Here is a 22,569-nt window from a genome sequence, read left to right as displayed (position 1 = left end):
CTGCAGAAGAACAGTGGGTTTAGAGATGTCCTTTTATATGCCTTGGTATTTATTGGATTCTGGGTATCTGAATTCATTCCTCCTGTTTACATTGCAATGACTCTTTATCCACAGAGTCATTTCTCCACATCCAACTCAATGTTCAAAGACCTAGTAATGATAATATTTACCCCTTGAATTGTGAGAAAATTTGAGTTAATCTAAGAAATAAGTTTGCTACCTCAAGCTATATATTATAGATAATAATAATAATGAAAATACATACCTTATTGTAATCTTAGTATGCTAAATATATTCCATTTGTACTAGAGCTATTATTTGGGGATAATGAAGGAAAATTTAGAGGAAAAAAGCCTACAAAAACACTACAAAGTTTTGAAAAACATTAATATTTTCAACTTTACCTCAACTGATGATGTTCTTCTGAAAGAAGTAATTTTTAAATTAAACAGAATATATGGCACCAAAGAAATGTTTCAATTATTATGAGCACATACTGCTCTTACTGAATACTCAAGTTTGGTTTTTCGCTTCTTTGTAAGGTGACATACTGCTCCTGTTCCAAGAATGATATCTACACACTCATATAGACATACCGACACCTCTGCACTGAATTACTATATATATTATATAATGTACCATTATGGCAATGTTTTTATTTGTGCTTGGTTTTTATGTTCTACCGTTATGTGTCTCAAAGTCATGATCTGTAATTTTTGTTTGAAGATAACTGACTTGAAATATGTATCAATAGTAGTCATGCTAATGATAATTCCTGTCAGCCACAGAAAACATCCTTTACTACCAAGGAAAAGTACAAGTATGCAGGCCTAATCCAATCATGGAAAAGCTGCCTCTAATCGGAGCACAGTAGTAACTCTTACTCCCATCACAGGAAAACTGTATTTGCAATCAATGTACCATTGACATCTATGCTGTAAAGTGTATGTCTGCTGCATGAAGCAAAACTAAATATTGTATTTAGGCTAAGTATTGTATTAGACTAACGTGTTGTCACGGCTAGTTTTTATATCAACTTGACACAAGTTAAAATCACCTAAGAGAAAGAAGTTTCAATTCAGGAAATGCCATCATAAGACCAGGCTTTAGGCAAGCTTATACGGCATTTTCTTACTTAGTAATTGATGTTGCAGAAACCACCCCATTATTGGTAATTCAACTTGATTCCTTGGGTGTTGGTCCTGTGTTCTATAAAAAAGGAAGCAGGCAAGAACTGCCATGAGAAATAAAACTATAACCAGTATTCTTCCATGGCATCCACATCAGTTCCTGCCTCCAGATTTCTACACTGATTTCCTGTCCATAAAGTTTTCAATGATGAACTGTTATATTAAAATGTGTGTGAAATGGCCCACCCCTCAAAATGCATTTGGATATAGTATTTTTTGATGACAATAGTAACAATGACTAAGAGAGAATTGATCAGGATATTAAAATGTGTGTAAAATGGCCCACCCCTCAGATTGCTTTTGGATATAGTATTTCATTATGACAATAGTAACAACGACTAAAAGAGAATTGATCAGGATTGTGGGGTATCTCTGTGATAGACCTGAACATGATTTTTGGGAAGGATTTGAGGAAGAAGGATTGTGAAATTTTGAATTAGAAGAGCTTTTAAGTTTGTCAAAAGCTTGATGGGCTGTTCTGTTGAATCTTATAAGAAAGAGTGTTAGGAGAAGGGCAGATGAGAGAAGTCTGGCTTGTAAAATTCAAAGGAAAATTTGAGAGTCATTTATAGAATCTATCAGTGCCATTGCATGTTTTAAACTCAAAATCTATGGAGTGGTCAAGCGGGGCTGAAGAATTGGCTGTGATACATCAAGATGTACGTGACTCAGACTTGATTTGCAAATGTCAGGACAGGATTTATGGGTCTCCAGAAAAAAATGAAGTGTTGGATGGGCACATGGGAACATCTTCTTTCATTCCATGTTCAGAATGTGGAGACAAGATTCCCAGAGAACACTGGCCAGCAAAACTAACAATATTGTTGAGCAAGATGAAGAGTAATAAAGGAAGACTTCCAGTCTCTACAAGTACACCAGAACACCAGCCACAGACACAGAGAGAGAGAGAGAGAGAGAGAGAGAGAGAGAGACAGAGAGAGAGAGAGAGAGAAAGAGAGAGAGAGAGAGAGAGAGAGAGAGAGAGAGAGAGAAGAGAGAGGAGAGAGGAGAGAGAGAGAGAGAGAGAGAGAGAGAGAGAGAGAGAGAGGAGGGAGGAGGGAGGAGGGAGGAGGGAGAGGGAGAGAGAGAGAGAGGGAGAAAGAGAGGGAGGGAGGGAGGGAGAGGAAGAGGGAGAAGAAGGGTGGGAGAAACACATACACATGCTAGATTAAAAAAAAAGAATATCACAGAAATTTAAAAGTTTCTCAAATACATTTTCTTTTTTCAGTTAGGCTAAGATATTTCTCAGTTCCTCCTGAAGCTGTAACCTGCTTTTCCTGTCTTGTCTCTTAATCAAGGTTAATTTTTCCTTTTCACAGTTCATAGTTCCCTGAAAAGAACATCTTACTTTTTACTTCATACATTGTCTTTTCTGATTTTAATCTTGCCAGCCCCATCTCAGTTTTAATGTGGACAGTAGCATAGGCTCTCTTTCTAAGTTAATATCTCCAACTAAGAATCCCTCAGAAAATAATCTCTTCCATTTATCATGTTGCCTAAAGAACCAGGGCTGGTACAGAGTATGTGCAAATTCACTAGACTTTAGGACAGTATATTTCTCCTTCCTTTCTCAGAAAGAAAGTGAATAAATTTGATTTGGGCTTTGAAATGAAACATTGTTGAAATAAAGTGAGACAAATTTTTATACATATTTCCCCCTAGAATCTACCATAAAAAATGCTTGAAGATCTTTATTTTACAGGAGAAACTGTCCCTCAAAGCTATCTTTTCTAAGATTGTGTAGTGGTATGGATTTGTTATCAGGGCCAAGCAATATTTCTGCTGAACCCATCTCCCTCTGTGACATGCGACTAACACATTCATTTCTGTCCAAACCCATCATTTTTTTCTCCATTTCTGTGCTACTATGAAGCTTAGCCCCAGGGCCATGGCTCCCTTTCATTATGTTTTTATTTTCAAATTACATATGTTTACTTAAGAATGAGAAGACACATATGCCATAACAAATGTACAGAAATCAGGGAAAATTTGGACAAGTCAATCCTCTTCCTCCTGTAGGTTCTGGAGAGTAAACACAGCTCATTAGCCTTCTTAGGTAATGGAGCTTACTCACTAAACCACGTGCCCCACCCATTCCTACATTCTAATGGCCATCGGGGAGGTCCTTTAAGACCTAGGCAGTAAGTCAGGGGGCAGAATTAAAGACTGGGATGGGGGTGAGTAGGGGTGAGGAGAATATCAAGTCTGGAGACCTTGCACAAGGAAGATAGCTTTTTTTTTTTTTTTTTTTTTTTTTTTTTTTTAGGAACCCACTTTGCAGTTGGTAAATTTTATTAACATTCTATTAAACATTGCATACAATTATTGTATATGATATGCATTAACATGTTGGTAGTATTTCAGACACTAAATTTAACGTACGTGTATTTATTAAGTCATTGATTTATTTAACACATAGCTTTTAAGGGAAACCAGAGAAGAAAAATTGCCTCATGCAAATGGGAGTATGAGGTATGCCATCCTCACAATTGGTGATTCCCTGAGTAGAGATAAAGCAGATAAGTGTAAATAAATCACACTATAGGAAAAAGAAATAGATTCAGAACAGTTTTGAGAAGAAGAAATTGTTAACTAAAAAGTAGGGTGGAAGAGAGCAATGGGGGGTTGATTATATGCAATCTATGAAATCATGTAAGATAAATAAAAGAAAATATCTCTTAGAAAAGAGAACAAAATACTCAAGGAAGGAGTTACAGAGACAAAGTTTGGAGCTGAGACTGAAGGTAGGACCATCCAGAGCCTGTCCCATCTGTGGATCCATCCCATAAACAACCACCAAAGGCATGATCCAAGTGCTCATGGCATGCACTCATTCTCTCTCTGTGTCTCTCTTTCTGTCTCTCTCTCTGTATCTCTCTGTATCTCTGTCTCTCTGTCTCTCTGTCTCTCTGTCTGTCTGTCTGTCTCTCTCTCTCTCTCTCTCTCTCTCTCTCTCTCACACACACACACACACACACACACACACACAATCACTAATAAAATATTAAGTGCTTAATATTCTTAGAATCCATACTATTATAACAGTAAAGTTTTTGAAGAGCGTAAAATATGTGAGGTTATAATTAGACAGTGCAAAATTGGTTGAATTTAGATCTCTGAATTGAATACTTAGAATGTGAAATAATCAATAGTTGATATGTTGAGAATGTGAGAATTAATGAATAAAGATGAATACTGAATGTGACTAGATACAAAGATACATATGAACTAATTAATATACTGGGGAAGTATAAAAATATCAAGCAGAAAAATGTAGAAATAACTCTATATCCAGACATATAAAATTACAAACATCAGCACACACCTAGTTTCTTATGCCTGCAAACATACAATCAAAATATGTATCGCTGGGCATAGAGTAATTTCAAACTTAGAAACAAGTAATGAGATTTCAAACCAAGGAGACAAGAGAGAAGGGGTGTGCTCATTGCCATTTCTGCACTACAAATCTGGTCATAAGAAGAATGGCAGTATCAGGGTGCACAGCTGTCATATCTTCAGAGTGATCTCTCCTCATATAAACAGTTTCTAGCTCCTGCCAAAATACCATAGATGCAGAGCTGGGAGAAGTGTTCATTGGTAGCAGTCATGAGGCAGTATGCCTGTCTCTAAAGCAACTCAGAAGGCATTTATGCTTTCTTTCTACCTCCCTTTCCCCCTTTCTCTCCTCCTCTTTCTACTTCATTTTCCCTCTACCTCTCCCCCTTCCCTTTTTCACTCATTTTCCTACTCCCTCTTGCCCTCCTCCTTCCCACACTGAGTCTGTCTCTCTCTCTCTCTCTCTCTCTCTCTCTCTCTCTCTCTCTCTCTCTCTGTCTTTCTCTCTCTCCCTCCCTCCCTCCTCTCCTGCCCTCCTTCCCCCGGCGTTCACATTCTGCCCCTTCCCTCTCCCCCATCTGACATATCTTTAACTGTCTAGCAAAATGATCTTCTGAGAATCAAGATGAGATCAATACCTTCCTTCAGGGAATTTAAGACATAAAAATAACAAACATTTCCCTCAAAAGAGAGAAAAACACATTTCCCTCAAAAGAGAGAAAAACACATTATATAAAAAACAGAAACATCTAAGATACAGAGAACAGAAAGTAAAAATTAACCAATTAATAAAGCAGACATGAGTGGCATTCTGCTTCATTGGCACATGTGTGTTTTAGTATATCCTGTTTCAAAGCCTGCATCAAGACTGAAGACAGGAGAAATGTCTTCAGTTGAACACACCAACAGAGGTGACAAATTCCTCAAGTTTAACCACGTCTACGAAATATATAGAATAGAAAAGCAAACCTGTAACTTTGCCTAGGATGAGTGACCTCACTGTTTGGAACTCCACTTCTGGGGGGAAGTTATAGCTGAAGAGTTGCTGGTCCATCTGTAGGAAAATAAAACAAAGCCATCAGTCCAGGTTTTCAGAAGACATAAAGCAATCCCATCTGTAAACCACTTAGAGTTTACAGAATTCTCTCTCTCTCTCTCTCTCTTTCTCTCTTTCTCTCTCTCTCTCTCTCTCTGAGTTCTTTCTCACGATATTTATTAAAGGTTTTCAATCCTGTGTGCTTTAGTATCCAAAAGAGGGTTTTGAAATGTCCCACCAGTTTTTCCACAGTGCACATAAAGTCCCTTTTCTTTACTCTGAGTAAATAGAAGAGTTTCATGGGGGTTTCATTCCTGTAGACACCCTGTAGGGCAATTGTTATGTATCAATCTCCCTGCTGAGAATGTTCACCAGATTCTTCTTTGAAAACAAGTAAGCAGAGAAGCCCTCTGTTACCTGTTCTGCCACATTAAATGGGACCTGGCTGTGTTGCACATTCTTCCTTTCCCTCTTGTTCTTAAGTAGCCACCACCATTTTTTCCCTCCATATCCCTGACCTGCTCTCAGGTAGGGACTGTAAGACTTTCTAACATAGTTGGATAAATGCTTTAGGAAAGGATGAAAATATTGATAGGACTAACAGATCAACCTGCACTAGAAGACTAAACAGAAGTCAGGGATGGATTCTTTCATGCCTTGATTTCTAGGTTGCTCCTTTAATAATAATCCCTGGCTTCAGGTACGGCTGAATCTGATTTGCTCCCCCCCCCCTTTCATCTTCCTGGGCTGCACCACCACCTATCTTGATTTTTTTCTCAATTTAGTCAGATACAGTATATTCTTCCAATCTCTATTACTTGAGGAACAGTATGCATATGTGTATATTATTCAAAAGGTAGAAGACAATCCCATGTGTCACTGCTCAGGATTCTTTTTCCTTTTGTCTAAGATGGTATATCTCTTTGGCTGAGAACTTTACTAAATAGGCTACCTGGCCAGCAGGCTCCCCAAAACAGCTTGTCTCCACCTCTTCTCTCACCACCATTTACAAGTGTATGCCTGCCATCCCTCCTAGATTGTTATAAAGCTTCTATGATCTGACTTCAGATCCTCATTCAGGGAAGGCAAGTGCTTCATCTACTGAGCCCTGGCCTCTGACCTGGCTCCTGACCTTAAATCTCCACTTTGAATATCCAAATGATACTATCCTCTTCATTTAATAGTACAGAGGCTAGAAAGGAAGAGATTGCTCTACTTGGGGAAAATAATGGGTCAGGACTAATACCTAACCTTTCCACCTAGGTCCTCCATCCATAACTCTCTTTCTATACACATACACACATACATCATATATACACACACACACACACATATGCATGCATGTACGCACACGCAAACACACATACACACACACACACACACACACACACATGCACACACTAAGTGACTCTGCAGGAAACTCCTGATCCTGTAGTGTATTCTGTAATCTTAGTACAGTCTATTACCCATAGTTTGTGGTTTAATGCTATTTCACAGGTTTTTTTAATTAGACTAAATTATTTCTTATTTAGTAAATAATGTATGAAACTGGACACAAGGGCATACATTAGAGTTTCTTTTTCCTTACAATGTTATGAAATAGATCAACCTAGTGACAGAGAAAGAGAAGTCACATGGAGAATAACTTAGCCAAGGCACACATTAATACCTAAGTAGCTTTGTATGGTCATGCTGTTTTTGGGCTCAAGATCCCTGTCTATGTCTTCAAGTAGCCAGGTTTGTCTACATGTCCTTCAAAAGACAATGTCAATAGACAAACAGAGATAGGGAAATGCAAGTGTGCTAGGGATCTTACTTGGTGGCTGAGTGCAGTAATAACCACCTGCCCTTTCTTTCTGACAGTTGTGTAGCATTCCTGAAATGCTCCACACAGGCTGGCCCAGGCTAGGGATATATTTGGGACCTGCTTTATGCTTTTGTTGTATTTGTATGCTTGCTTGCATTAAATAACATTTTCAGAATGAAAGAGAAAGAGATATATATTGGCTTGTAATGGGGTAGAATGGTCAGAAAGACAAGCATACTTTCTTCCTTGGCCAACAGACTTGATACAATGTAAGATCTGTGCTCTAGATTTTTTTTTTTTTTTTTGCTTTCTTCATAACATTGCAAATAGGAAGTGCCTGCTTATTATAAACTATAAATTGATTAGTGAATATTACATAGACGGAAAAAGGAAGCATACACCTTTTACCATTCTCCCTGTGTGTGTTCTATGTGTCTTAATTGTGATTAGGTCAGAAAATATAAAAGTATTAAAAATGTTATTTGTTAAATGCTGAAATGAACATGCCCAATTTTTCCATAAGGTTTCAGTAAAATTATAAACAAACAAGGTGCTGGAGGATGAGTTCAGTCAGTGAAGTGTTTGCCTCAGGAGTGAAAGGACCTTAATTTGGTCCCAGAATACAGATAAAATGTCAAGTGTGACAGTATTTGTTGGTAATCCCAGCACTTGGAAGGAAGAAGCACACAGATCTCTTGAGCTCACTAAGGAGCCAAATTAGCATCTCTTCATGATTTATAGACCTACAAGAATCCTTGTATCAAAGGATAGCTCTTAGACAAGTGGTTGTCCTCTTGAGTCCACATGGTACCCACACATATTAACCAAACAGGAAGCTATCTTTACAATTTGTATCACTCATCAATTAAGCAGCTATACAAACCACCCTACCTCACCCATATTCAAATGTGTTTACCCTACTCATTTTAGAAAGAGTATAATAATAATAAGAGGTAACTTCTGACATTACAAGAATCATTTATTTATTCATTTTTATTTTTAGTTTTTTAATTAATTTATTTTTTACACTTCATATTTTATTCCCCTCCTGCCCCCATCCACCCTCCAACTGTTCAACATCCCATACCTCCTTCCTACCTCCCTGTCTCCACATGGATGCCCCCATCCCCGACCGCAACTGACCTCTAAACTACCTGGGGCCTCCAGTCTCTTGAGGTTAGGTGCATCATCTCTTAATGAACACAGACCCGTGAGTCCTCTGTTGTATGCATGCTAGGGACCTCATATCAGCTGCTGTATGCTGTCTGTTTGGTGGTCCAGAGTTTGAGAGATCTCTGTGGTCCATATTAATTGAGACTGCTGATCCCCCTAAAGGATTGTCCTTCTCCTCAGCTTCTTTCAGTCTTCACTAATTCTCTAAAGCTGCTTCTGTCAGCTGATTCTGTCCATTGGTTGGGTACAAATATCTACATCTGGCTCTTTCAGCTGCTTGTTGGGTCTTTCAGAGGGCACTCATGATAGGTCCCTTTTTGTGAGTGCTCTATAACCTCAGTAATAGTGTCAGGCATTGGGGTCTCTCCTTGAGCTGGATCCCACTTTAGGCCTGTCCCTGGACCTTCTTTTCCTCAGGCTCCTCTCCATTTCATTCCCTGGAATTCTTTCAGACAGGGACAATTCTGGGTCGTGTGATTGTGGGATGGCAACCCCATCCATCACTTGATGTCCTGTCTTCCTGCTGGAGGTAGGCTCTATAAAGTCCTTCTCCCTACTGACAGGCATTTTATCTAAGGTCCCTCTGTTTGAATCCTGAGAATCTCTCACCTCCCAGGTTTCTGGTGCATTCTGGAGTACTCCCCCAATCATCTATTTCCTAAGGTAGCCTGTTACCATTCTTTCTGCTGGTCCTCGGGGCTTTAGTCCTTTCCCCTCACCCAATACCATATAAGGTTCTCCTCTCCCCACAACTGCCCCCACCATCCACTTTTCCTCCTAGGTTCCTCCATCCCTCTCCACTTATGATTGCTTTCTCTTTCCCAATAGAACTGAGACATCCTCACTTGGGCACTTCAGCTTGTTGACCATCTTGAGTTCTGTAGACTGTCTATATCTTGGGTATTTGGTTGTTGTTGTTGTTTGTTTTGTTTTTTGCTTAATATCTACTTAGTAGTGACTACATACCAGACACATCCTTTTGGGCACCTCACTCGGGATGATATTTTCTAGTTCATTCATTTGCCTGCAGAACTCAGGATGTTTTTTTTTCTTAATAGCTGAGCAGTATTCCAGTGTGTAAATGAATCACATTTTCTGTATGCGGTCTTCCGTCCTGGGACATCTAGGTTTTCCTGCTTCTGGCTATCACAAATAAGGCCACTATGATCAGATTGGAACATATGCCCCTATTGCATGATGGAGCATCTTTTGGGTATATTCCCAAGATTGGTAGCTGGGTATATTCCAGTAGATCAATTTCCAATTTTCTGATGAATCTCCAGACTGATTTCCAGAGTGGTTGTACCAGTTTGCAATCCTACCAGCAATGGAGGAGTGTTACTCTTTCTACACATCCTCTTCAACATATGTTGTCACCTGAGGTTTTTATCTTAGCCATTCTGAGTGGTATAAGGTGGAATCTCAAGGTCATTTTGATTTGCATTTCTCTGATCACTAAAGACTTTGAACATTACTGTAGGTGGTTCTCACCCACTCCAGATTCTTCAGTTGTGAATTCTCAATTTACTTCTGTACCACAATTTTTGATTGAGTTGTTTTGGGTTTTTTTGGTGATTAACTTCATGAGTTCTTTATATATTGGATGTGGGGTTAGTGAAGATTTTTTTCCTAATCTATAGGTTGCCAATTTGTCTTATTGACTATGTCCTTTGCCTTACAAAAGTTTGAAGTTTCATGAGGTCTCATTTATCAATTCTTAATCTTAGAGTATGAGCCACTGGAGTTCTGTTTAGGAAATTTCCCCCTGTACAAGTGAGTTCAAGGCTCTTTCCCACTATGAGATTGAGTGTATCTGGTATTATGTTGAGGTCCTTGGTCCACTTTGAGTTGTGCTTTGTACAAGGTGATAAATATGGGTCTAGTTTCATTCTTCTACATACAGACAGCCAGTTAGACCAGCACTATTTATTGAGGATGCTTTCTTTTTCCATTGCATATTTTTGGCATCTTTGTTAAAGATCAAGTGACTGTAAGTGTGTGGTTTCATTTCTGGGTCTTCTATTCCATTGATCAACATGTTTGTCTCTATACCTATACCATGCAGTTTGTTATCACTATTGCTCTGTAATAAAGCTTAAGGTCAGTGACTGTGATTCCCCTGGCTTTTCTTTTATTGTTAAGAATTATTTTCATTATTCTGGGCTTTTGACTTTCCAAATGAATTTGAGAACTGCTCTTTCCGTGTCTTTGAATAACTGTGTTGGGATTTTGATGGGGATTTCATTGAATCTATGGATTGCCTTTGTTTGTATGGCCAATTTTGCTATGTTAATTCTGCCAGTCCCTGAGCATGGGAGATGTTTCAGTCTTCTGTGATCTTCAATTTCTTTCTTGAGAGACTTGAAGTTATTGTCAAACAGGTCTTTCGCTTGTTTGATTAGAGTTACCCCAAGATATTTTATATTATTTGTGGCTATTGTGAAGGGAGTTGTTTCCCTAATTTCTTTCTCAGCCTGTTTATCCTTTGTATAGAGGAACACTACTGATTTATTTGAGTTAATTTTATACCCGGCTACTTTGCTGAAGTTGTTAATCAGCTAAACAAGTTCTCTGGTAGAATTTTTTGGGTTGCTTATGTATACTATCATATCATCTGCAAACAGGGATATTTATTTCTTCTTTACCAATTTGCATCCTCTTGATCTCTTTTTCTTGTACTATTGTTCTAGCTTATAGTTCGAGAACTATACTAAATAGATATGGGGAGAGTGGGCATCCTTGTCTTGTCTCTGATTTCAGTGGGATTGCTTCAAATGTCTCTCCATTTAATTTATGATTGGCTGTTGGTTTGCAGTAAATTGCTTTTATTATGTTTAGATATGGGCCTTGAATTTCTGATCGCTGCAATACTTTTAGCATGAAGAGGTTTTATATTTTGTCAAACGCTTTTTTGAATCTAAGGAGATGATCAGGTGATTTTTTTTCTTTCAGTCTGATTAATAGTGGATTATGTTAATGAATTATCATATATTAAACCAACCTTACATCCTTGGGATGATGAAGCCTACTTAATCGTGGTGAATGATAGTTTTGATGTGTTCTTGGATTTGATTTGCAAGAATTTCATTGAGTATATTTGCATCAATATTCATAAGCAAGATTGGTCTGAAATTCTCTTTTTTGTTTGGGTCTTTGTATGGTTTAGATGTAAGTGTAATTTTGCCTTCATAGAATGATTTGGGTAGTGTTCCTTCTGTTTCAATTTTATGGGATAGTTTGAAGAAAATTGGTACCAGGTCTTCTTTGAAGGTCGGGTAGAATTCTGCACTAAATCCATTTGGTCCTGGGTTTTTTTGGTTGAGAGGTCTTTAATGGTTTGTTCTATTCCCTTGTGTGATATCGGCCTGTTTAGATAGTTTACCTTCTTTTGATTTAACTTTGGAATGTGGCATTTCTCTTGAAAACTATCCAATTCATCTAGATTTTCCAGTTTTGTTCAGTATAGACTTTTATAGTAGAATGTGGTGATTTTTTAAAAAAATTTCCTCCATTTCTTTTGTTATGTTTCCCTTTTCCTTTCTGATTTTATTAATTTTGATACTGCCCTTAATTAGTTTGACTAGGTTTTTATCTTGTTGACTCTTTCAAAGAAACTGCTTTTGGTTTTGCTGATTCTTTGTTTTGTTTTCTTTGTTTCTATTTGGTTGATTTTGGTCCTGAATTTGACTATTTTCTGCCTTCTACTCCTCTTGGTTGAGTTTGCTGCCTTTTGTTCTAGAACTCTCGGGTGTGCTGTTAAGCAGTTAGTGTAAGATCTCTCCAGTTTCTTTACCAGGGCACTTAGTGCTATGAAGGATATATGAAGTATCCTTCTTCCTCATGCTTGATACCTTTGGTTGAAAGTCCATTTTATTGGACATTACGGTGGCGACTCCTGCTTGTTCCCTGGGACCGTTTGTTTGGAAGACCTTTTCCATATTTTTACTCTGAGATAGTGTCTGTTTTTGTTATTGAAGTGTGTTTCTTGTATGCAGAAAAATGCTGGAACTTATTTGCATATTCAGCCTGGTAGCTTATGTCTTTTTATAGATGAATTGAGTCCATTAATATTGAGAGATATTAAAGAGAGATGACTGTTCTTGATATGTTTGTTTTTGTAAGTGGCTTTATGTGCTTTGACTTTGTTGTGATATGCTTAATATCTTGTCCTTTCTTTGGTGCAGGTATCTTCCTTGTGTTGGAGATTTCCTTCCAGGATCATCTGTAGGGCTAGATTGGTAGATAGATAATGTTTAAATATGGTTTTGTTCTGGAATATTTTGGTTTCTCCATCTATGTTGATTGAGAGTTTTGCTGGATATAGTAGCCTGGGCTTGCATTTGTGTTCTTTTAGAGTGTGCATGACCTCTGACCAGGCTCTCCTGGCTTTCATAGTCTCTGGTGAGAGGTCTATGGTAATTCTGATAGGTCCATCTTTCTTTATAAGATTTGTATTTGGCCTTTTTCACTTGCAACTTTTAATATTCTTTCTTTGCTCTGGACATTTAGGATTTTGATAATTATATGACAAGAACATTTTCTTTTCTGGTCCCATTTATTCGATGTACTATAGGCTTCTTGTACCTTTATGGCCATCTCTTTCTTTAGGTTGGGGAAGTTTTTTGTTTGTTTGTTTATGATTTTGTTGAAGATATTTTCAGGACCTTTGAGCTGAGAATCTTAGTTTTCCTCTATTCTGAGTATTCCTAATTCTGATTTGGCCTTTTCTTTTCATTGTGTCCTGAATTTCAACAATGTTTTGTGTTAGGAGATTTTTTATGATTTGAATTTTCTTTGACAGTTGTGTCACTCTCTTCTACTATATCTTCTATACCTGAGATTCTTCTGTATTTTGTATTCTGTTGGTGATACTTACATCTGTAAATCCTGACCTCTTCCCTATGTTTTTCATTTCCACGTTTGCCTCCATTTGTGGATTCTTTATTGTTTCTACTTCCACTTTTAAGTCTTGGATCTCTTTATTCAACTCCTTCACCTGTTTACCTGTGTTTTCCTGTATTTCTTTCAGTGAACTCTTGATATCTTCCTTAAAGGACTCTATTTTCTTCATGAGTAGGATTTTAGAACAGATTCCTGATTTGGTGTATTCAGGGCTTGCTGTGGTGAGAGAACTGGGTTCTGATGATGCCCACATATTTTGGCTTTTGTTGCTTATAGTCTTTTGCTTGCCTTTCTCCATCTGGATATCCCTGCTGTTTGCTAGTTTGGGTGACTATAAGGAGTGTGCCTCTCTTGCCTCTGGGTTGCTTCAGTTCTTCCCATATGCATGTGGCCCTGACTGTATCAGACCACCTGTGGGGCCTTCCAACTGAGGGCTCTTTGCAGTGGCAGAGAAGCTGCTGATCTGTTGCCCTGGCTGTTGTAGCTCTCCTGGGAAGCCTTTAGACTGTTGGGTCTTCAGTGGAACAGTCATGCTGTTGTCCAACTACACTGAGTACAGCCAATCCTCAACTGCTCTGAGTGCAGAGGATCATCAGCTGCTCAACTGCTCTGAGTACAGTGGGTCTAACTGCTCTGAGTGCAGAAGGTTCTCTAGCATGGATCAGGATATGGTGTCTTCATGGGAGCAGACCAACAAGTAGTCTGCCCAGCAAAAAGGACCAGGAGGAAGGGGTACAAGGGACTGAAGGGGAGTGGTATTCCGGAGGACATGGGTTTTGGTTGGTGATGGTACCCGAGTACACCAGGCTTCCATCAGCAGCTCTGGTACTACTGTGGCAGGAGGGTAGTTCTTACCAACTGCTGAGTGCAACAGGTCCTCTAGAATGGATCAGGATATGGAGTCTTCACGGGAGCAGACCAACAAGAGGTCTACCCCAGCAGCAAGCAGAGGGCAGAAGGGGTGAATCATTTGTTTTATACATCCAATAATTATATCTGGTCTTCCATATCATCAGAATAACTAGTAGTCACTCTTAAGTTCTCTCATAGGCTACATTAAAGGATATCTGCTCTCCATTCCTCTCTGTGTTGTATGTTTCAAGGGAGAAAATTTTTCTGACTGATTTTTGCCTTAGTTCACTCACGTCTAAATACATCTTTCTATCCCATGAACACATGGATGTAAAAAAGTGAAGCTTTTACCAGGATATTCCCATGTTTAATCTCTTAATTCTTATTTATATTAGTCTTGATTTAAGAATGAACTTTTCACATTCTAGAATCAAATGGAAGAGAGACTCAATGAAACATTGTCTGCATGGCATCAGTCATTGGGCAAGTCTGTAAGGAATTATATTAAATTAATTGATGTGGAAAGACTCAGCCTACAGTGAGCAGTACCAAATTCTAGAGAAATTATACTGTGTATAAGTAAACAAGTGACTTTAGATACATCCATTTATCTTTGCTTATGAATGATGATATTACTAGCTATTTTATGTCACGCCTCCTCTTGATTTTACTCTTATGTTAGACTGTAACCTGAAATTATGAGCTAAAATAAACACATTCTGACCTAAGTTGATATTTTTCAGGATATTTATTACAGCAACAGAAATGAAACTAGAAGATCTCCTCTTCTCCACAATGCCCATAAACCTTTAGAACATTTTTCATGCAACAGTGGGGAAACCAGCTGCTTTGTGTATAATATTCACAGATATCCCTCTAGGGACTGTTTGGTAAAGAGTTATCTCTGAAATAGCAAATGTAAACCTGTTTCATCAAACTTACATTCTAGGGGAGGGTTACATGATGAAAAGGAAGTAAGTAAATTACTTTATATGCTATATAGCATAATTTCCTAAAGCTAAAAATAAGATAACAAAAAAATAATGAACAGTGTGTGGAAAAAGTCAAGGGGACAGGTTGCAGGACATTAGGAGAGGTCCGGATATAGAAAGGCATTGATATATGGGCAAATTTTAAACTATGAGGCTGAATAACATAAGTTATCACATGACTATATAAACAAAAGCAGAGGTCAAATTGAATACTGTGTTCACCACTAGGTAGGAGGAATGACTTAAGTCTCACAAAACACAGCAATGATCCAATAAGCTAATGGGGTAAGAAAAAAAACTCAGAGAAGAGTAATAATAGTCAAACAAAATGTAAGTTAAGTCCCAAAGACTGAGAGCAATCTAGGCTGCTGTGCCCCATGCATAGCCCTTTTTTCTATTGGAGAAAAGCCTGGATGCAGGGAACCATAGAGTGGGCCTCCCCTATCTGCCATGGTAGCCACATTTTATAGGTTTTTCCAGTTACTGTCTATGAATTTTGGGCCACTGTGGGACTTTAAATTCTCTAGAAACTGAGGTTCTCCCTCAGGTAGTGATGTGTTCAGACAGCTATGTTTCTTTGTATATTTGCTTGGAAGTATAACAGGACAGTTGGTCTTAGACATTAATTTAGTGTATATTGAAGAACTTGCAAACATTATTATATCCCAGCAACTGCAACTGTATTGATGGTAGCAATCACCACAGTATTCTATTTCTTATAATAGGGTAAAAGGTCTAATTACTCACAATAATATATGTCACAGCCTCACTTTTCTTGCAGCCCATTCAAAGAGAGCCTGGTTTTATTCCTTCACTGGTCAGTCATATCAGGTAGCCTTGGTCTGCTAAGTAATCATGGTTGGTTACACATGGGGAAGGTAAATATTATGTCCTACAGGGAATTTCATTTATCTTCATAAATACATAAATAATTTAAAGCCTTCAGGATGACTTTGAAACTGGCCAGATACATTAGGACTAGGCTCTTAGCTCCCAAAATATGTTGCCTAAAACAAGCACTTCCCTAACCACTGCTCTGCCTTTAATTTGTACAGTACATCCCAGGTTACCAGCATGAGTCAAAACCTACGCCAAAGTGCATTTTGGTGATATAGCTGTCTTTATGTCATTGCTTGCTAATGTAACAGCTCATATATACTCCTGCTAGTAATTTCAATAAGACTCATGAGTTCACTAACTTAGACTTAGTAGCATCCTAATGTTGTGTTGCTGTTTGGAATGAAAAGACATTTGTGCATGCCTAACTAGAAATATTTCACACAATGCTCTAACACTGGGTTTTGGCAAAAGTAAACTCTTTCATGTCTTGAGTAGTACAATTTTTGTGTAACATGGTGCGACTAAGAGGAACTAGTAGTTAATCATGATGGTCAGATACATGGAATTTTTTTTATTAAAATTAAAACCACAATACAGCACCACTGCATTCTCACCTTGCTGTCTCAAATCAAGATTGGCACTGCTAAGGGTCTATAGGGTGTACCACACTCATATATAACCCCTGGGAAAACAGAGTTCTATGTACACTGTAGAAATGATTGTGATTATTTTTTGAGGTTCATTGCACTATTGTTATGTGGCTCAAAACTCATCAAACATGAAGCCCTGACCTAAAATTATCGCTTTAGAAAGTTGGGCTGAACCACTGAATCCAAATACTAATCATGATGAATGGCAGATCAGTTTGAATCATTGAAATGTCATACAACACTGAAAAAGATCCTAACGAGACGACAGTTGATGAGAGGCAGAAAAGTATATTGCTAAGGAAGCTAACTATGAAGGACGAAAGAACACTGTGTCCATTCTAATGAACAGAAAATTATTTTAGTAGGTACAGTTGCTTTGCAATCCTGTACAGTCTGCTTAGTATGTATAAATTTTTTTCACAGTTGTTTGGTTTTTTGTTTTTTGTTTTGCTTGTTTGGTGTGTATTGGCTTATGTGCCAGTAACATTTTTTTCCATTTTTTATTAGGTATTTAGCTCATTTACATTTCTAATGCTATACCAAAAGTCCCCCATACCCACTCACCCCCACTCCCCTACCCACGCACTCCCCCTTTTTGGCCCTGGCGTTCTCCTGTATTGGGGCATATAAAGTTTGCAAGTCCAATGGGCCTCTCTTTGCAGTGATGGCCGACTAGGCCATCTTTTGATACATATGCAGCTAGAGACAAGAGCTCCGGGGTACTGCTTAGTTCATATTGTTGCTCCACCTATAGGGTTGCAGTTCCCTTTAGTTCCTTGGGTGCATTCTCTAGTTCCTCCATTGGGGGCCCTGTGGTCCATTTAATAGCTATTGACTGTGAGCATCCACTTCTGTGTTTGCTAGGCCCTGGCATAGTCTCACAAGAGACAGCTATATCTGGGTCCTTTCAGAAATCTTGCTAGTATATGCAATGGTGTCAGCGTTTGGAAGCTGATCATGGGATGGATCTCTGGATATGGCAATCACTAGATGGTCCATCCTTTCATCACACTTCCAAATTTTGTCTCTGTAACTCCTTCCATGGGTGTTTTGTTTCCTATTCTAAGAAGGGGCAAAGTGTCCACACTTTGGTCTTCGTTCTCTTGAGTTTAATGTTTTTAGCAAATTATATCTTATATCTTGGATATCCTAAGTTTCTGGGCTAATATCCACTTATCAGTGAGTACATATTGTGAGAGTTCCTTTGTGACTGGGTTACCTCACTCAGGATGATGCCCTCCAGATCCATCCATTTGGGTAGGAATTTCATAAATTCATTCTTTTTAATAGCTGAGTAGTACTCCATTGTGTAAATGTACCACATTTTCTGTATCCATTCCTCTGTTGAGGGGCATTTGGGTTCTTTCCAGCTTCTGGTTATTATAAATAAGGCTGCTATGAATATAGTGGAGCATGTGTCCTTCTTACTGGTTGGGGCATCTTCTGGATATATGCCCAGAAGAGATATTGCTGGATCTTCCAGTAGTACTATGTCCAGTTTTCTGAGGAACTTCCAGACTGATTTCCAGAGTGGTTGTACAAGCTTGCAACCCCACCAACAATGGAGGAGTGTTCCTCTTTCTCCACATCCTCGCCAGCATCTGCTGTCACTTGAATTTTTCATCTTAGCCATTCTGACTGGTGTGAGGTGGAATCTCAGGGTTGTTTTGATTTGCATTTCCCTGATGATTAAGGATGTTGAACATTTTTTCAGGTGCTTCTCAGCCATTCGATATTCCTTGGGTGAGAAATCTTTGTTCATTTCTGAGCCCCATTTTTTAATGTGGTTATTTGACTTTATGGAGTCTACCTTCTTGAGTTGTTTATGTATATTGGATATTAGTCCCCTGTCCGATTTGGGATAGGTAAAGATCCTTTCCCAATCTGTTGGTGGTCTTTTTGTCTTATTGACGGTGTCTTTTGCCTCGCAGAAGCTTTGCAATTTTATGAGGTCCCATTTATCGATTCTTGATCTTACAGCACAAGCCATTGCTGTTCTATTCAGGAATATTTCCCCTGTACCCATATCTTCGAGGCTTTTCCCTACTTTCTCCTCTATAAGTTTCAGTGTCTCTGGTTTTATGTGGAGATCCTTAATCCACTTATATTTGACCTTAGTACAAGGAGATAGTACTGGATCAATTCGAAATCGTCTACATGATAACAGCCAGTTGTGCCAGCACCATTTGTTGAAAATGCTGTCTTTTTTCCACTGGATGATTTTAGCTCCCTTGTCAAAGATCAAGTGACCATAGGTGTATGGGTTCATCTCTGGGTCTTCAATTCTGTTCCATTGGTCTACTTGTCTGTCACTATAGCAGTACCATGCAGTTTTTATCACAATTGCTCTGTAGTGCATACATGGAATTTAGAATCACCATAGAAACAAACTTACAATCATGTTGCGGAGACTTTCTAGATTAGATTAACTGTGGTGAAAATACCCACTCAAATGAGTATACCCTCATTCTAAAAGCTGAGGTTCTGGAATCAGTAAAAAATAGAAAGTGAGCTGAGAACAAGCATTCCTCTCTCTGTACTTCCTCAGAGGGAATGTGACATAGTGCCTCATGCTTCTGTAGAAATGACAGACTGTACCCTCCAGCAGCAAGCCACAATTCCTTTCATCAGCTTCCTAGGTATTTTGTTACATAGAAGATGAACTTTGGAAATCAGTATATCTCAACTTTTCCTTTACAATATAAAAGTCTAGCAATTTGAATACCTGGTGAGAAATGGATTTCTTTCCTTATGCCAGAAAAATCTTGGTTGGTTGGTTGGTTTGCTTTCTTGTTTTTGCTACATTCAAGAATTACTTGTTTTGTGCTTCAGGTAACTATTTGGTGGAACTGGAAAGATGGTCAAGGGACTAGAAAAGAGCAGGAAGTTAAAGCTGTGCTTGTGAGAAGATCACGAGGTCTAACTCACAGGTAGAATGGCAGGACTATTGACATCAGCCATGAAAGAGAGTGTGCACAAGCTCTCAGGTCCAGCTAGGAGGAGATAGAGTAATGAGAATGTGTGAAGCCTCTTCTAAAGGATACATAATTCAGAGATTAAGACAGCAAAATCATCTTCTGAGAAAGATGTCATTGCATCTGTTGGTTGCAAGGAATGAGGGCATTTGATGTGATACATTTGGAGGATACAAGATGAATGTATTAAGCTTAAGTAAGAAAAATAGTGACTAGCAAGCTAATGGCCATTCTCACGTATGATCAAAAAAGGGTAGTCTTGATTTTGCTGGACTTGATTAAGATCAGCACTGCTCTGCTGTTGGCTCTTTACAGTCACTACTAATTCACAGAAGCCTGCTGCACTCTTTCTTTTTGAAAGTTGTGCCTGTGTATATATAAACCCTTCAAATGTCTCTGTCTTTTCTGCCCAGGTAACTCTTTCTTGTCTTCAATACACAGTTTTTACTAGAAAGTGCATAGTGATGTGTAGAGGAAACCTGTGCTGGTATCCTATGCCCACTTCCCCTACAGCCTAGCTACAGTCTTCTGTACATTACTCTTTTCACTCATCCATTCTTGTTCTTCATTTAGTCTGGTTAAGAGGTGAATAAACTTGAGTACAAGTAGAATGTCCAGTGATTCCTCCTCTTCAATAATATTTGATAAGATAGCTCTCAAGGGGAACTCAATTTGCATTTCTAGCTCTTTCCCATGTGATTACAACACCACTGATAAGGAGGATCATTGCAGTATGTGATTTGGTGGAGCTCAGATATGTTAGATAAAGAAGCCTTGGCATGTTGGCTGTGTAAAAAGGTGAAAAGTGAAGTACCTGAATGGAAAGTTCTGGCCCATCTCGGCTCATCTTCACCTGGTGTACTCTTCTATTGGCAAGATTCTCTGTGCTGATGGTGAACACATGACTTTCTTCCTTGCTTAGTCGATATTGAATCTGTAAACTTCCTTAAAAGAAAAACAGGAGGGGGATTAGATTTAAGAATAGCAAGCATAACATAGAACGATGTCATCAAATTGTTCACAAATTCATTATTTCGGTCTTCTGGGCCTCAATAACTTGGGATAAATTTTTAAAAAGCCCATCTGTTCATCAGAGTTGAAATACAACCTTCTGAATATAGATAATAATTAAAGTGAGTTGCCTCTGTGTTGTTGTTGTTGTTGTTTTCTTTGTTGTTTCTGAATGTGCCATTTTAAATTAAAAATCTAGTTTAAGAAGAGTGCAATGGTGTAGTCTTGTAATTTTAACTTTTTGTAGGCTGAGACAGGAAGGTCAGGGTTTTCAAGCCAGTTTGAATACAGTGTGACAGTGCCTCAGAAAAGAAACTAGAAAGAAAGAGAAAGGGAAGATAGCTGGAGAAAGGAAGGGATGAGAGAGGGGTTGGGAGAAGATAGTGGAAGTAAGAGATCCAATTTGACACACACATCCACAGACTTATTTTGTAACTGTAATGTGAGAACATAAATATGACATGGTTACTCTCATGATATGGTTTTCTTGCAATAATCTCCTTTATTCTGAGCTGAAGAGAGAGGACACCATCTTGTTTTTACTCACTGAGATATAACATAACATCTCCTGTTTAAGAATGGTCTAGTTAAGACAAGGTAAACAATCTAAATTTTCATGTTTCCTTAGGAAATTCCAGTTTTTTTCAGGAGAATATTTTTGAAGACACAGTTCGCTATCCACAGAGTCACAAAACTAGTCCATTGAATCAAAACCTAAGATCCCACTTATATAATCAAAGGAAACTGAAGGGTTTTAGGAGAGTCAGAAAGGGCATATGAAGGACTTTCCTTTCTTTCCATTTAATATGTGAGGATGAGGAAGAGAATTGAGGGATACAGGAAGACAAACCAGTACAGCAAAATCTGAATAGCTACAATAGCCTGAATATTACATTTTAATTTGAAGGATCCTCTGTATGAAAATGTGGCATCGAAGATAAACATTCACTGGAATCTTTATACCAAGCTTATTTATACTCATTTCCCATTTCCAACAAAGCTGCCTGAGATGGTTGAGCAGAGTGGCCCAAGTGCATAACATGTGATGCTTTGCACACTCTCTGCAGTCAGCTGCATTGTAGAGTTGGACTCTTTCCCAGACAATGAAAACTTTCCTTGAGTACACAAGAGAGCAGAAAATGTTATAAACATAGCACAGTGTCATATTAAGGGACATTAAGGAGAAAAGCACATTTACTCAAATTTGGGCCAAAAAGTATGATTCCAATTATTGCTAGCAATCATAGGAAAATTACAAGTGTGTGTTCAGTATTAATATGAATTTTTCTAGTGCTTGAAACCCCCTTTCCTTTTTGTGTATGCTTCTGTGAAAGATAATATTTACTGTCTCTCTCTTCCTTAGGGTTTTATTTCCCCACACTCCTCCCTCAAGCCTACACAATGGTAAACAATTTAAGTTTATAGTCCCAGAGGTAGCAGACTGTCACAGGGAATGTACTATCAGTACAACAAACTAAAGAATAGGCCAAGTGCCAGGTCAGAAGTGCATGAGAGTAGTGCATCATTCATTTTTTATCTCCCATATAGTTTTCATATTTCTTTCTATTACACATTGGCAGTGCTGTGCATTCAGAATATACTTTTTTGCATAACAAAGGGCAGAATTTTTCTGTTTACAGTACAAAAATTAAAAATAAAAGTGATTTTTAAAAATGTAGTTATTGACTCTTTCCAAATATGTTTCTGAATTAAACATTTGTAATAGAATACACTATGGTCTCCACAAGTACCCCACAAAATTTTAGTGGAACATTTCAGTTTGAAGCACTAAAATTTAATCT

The 22,569-nt window shown here is 38.3% G+C and overlaps 1 protein-coding gene across 3 annotated transcripts in view; it reads right to left on the bottom strand.

Annotated features, from left to right (window-relative positions):
• Cntnap5b (contactin associated protein-like 5B) overlaps positions 1–22,569 on the bottom strand; it is a 718,354-nt gene that overhangs the window by 38,183 nt on the left and 657,602 nt on the right. For all 3 annotated transcript variants that reach the window (XM_006529594.4, NM_172851.3, XM_011248005.2), the window contains 2 exons: positions 20,571–20,701; positions 5,499–5,583 (listed from right to left, as the gene is read on the bottom strand). In XM_006529594.4, coding sequence (XP_006529657.1) covers positions 5,499–5,583; positions 20,571–20,701 — 216 coding nt within the window. The remainder of the gene's footprint in view (positions 1–5,498; positions 5,584–20,570; positions 20,702–22,569) is intronic.

Source organism: Mus musculus, chromosome 1, assembly GCF_000001635.26.
Source record: "Mus musculus strain C57BL/6J chromosome 1, GRCm38.p6 C57BL/6J".
Taxonomy (NCBI): Eukaryota; Metazoa; Chordata; class Mammalia; order Rodentia; family Muridae; genus Mus; species Mus musculus.
The sequence above is the reverse complement of the archived record's forward strand: the minus strand, read 5'-3'. Positions and strand labels throughout refer to the sequence as shown.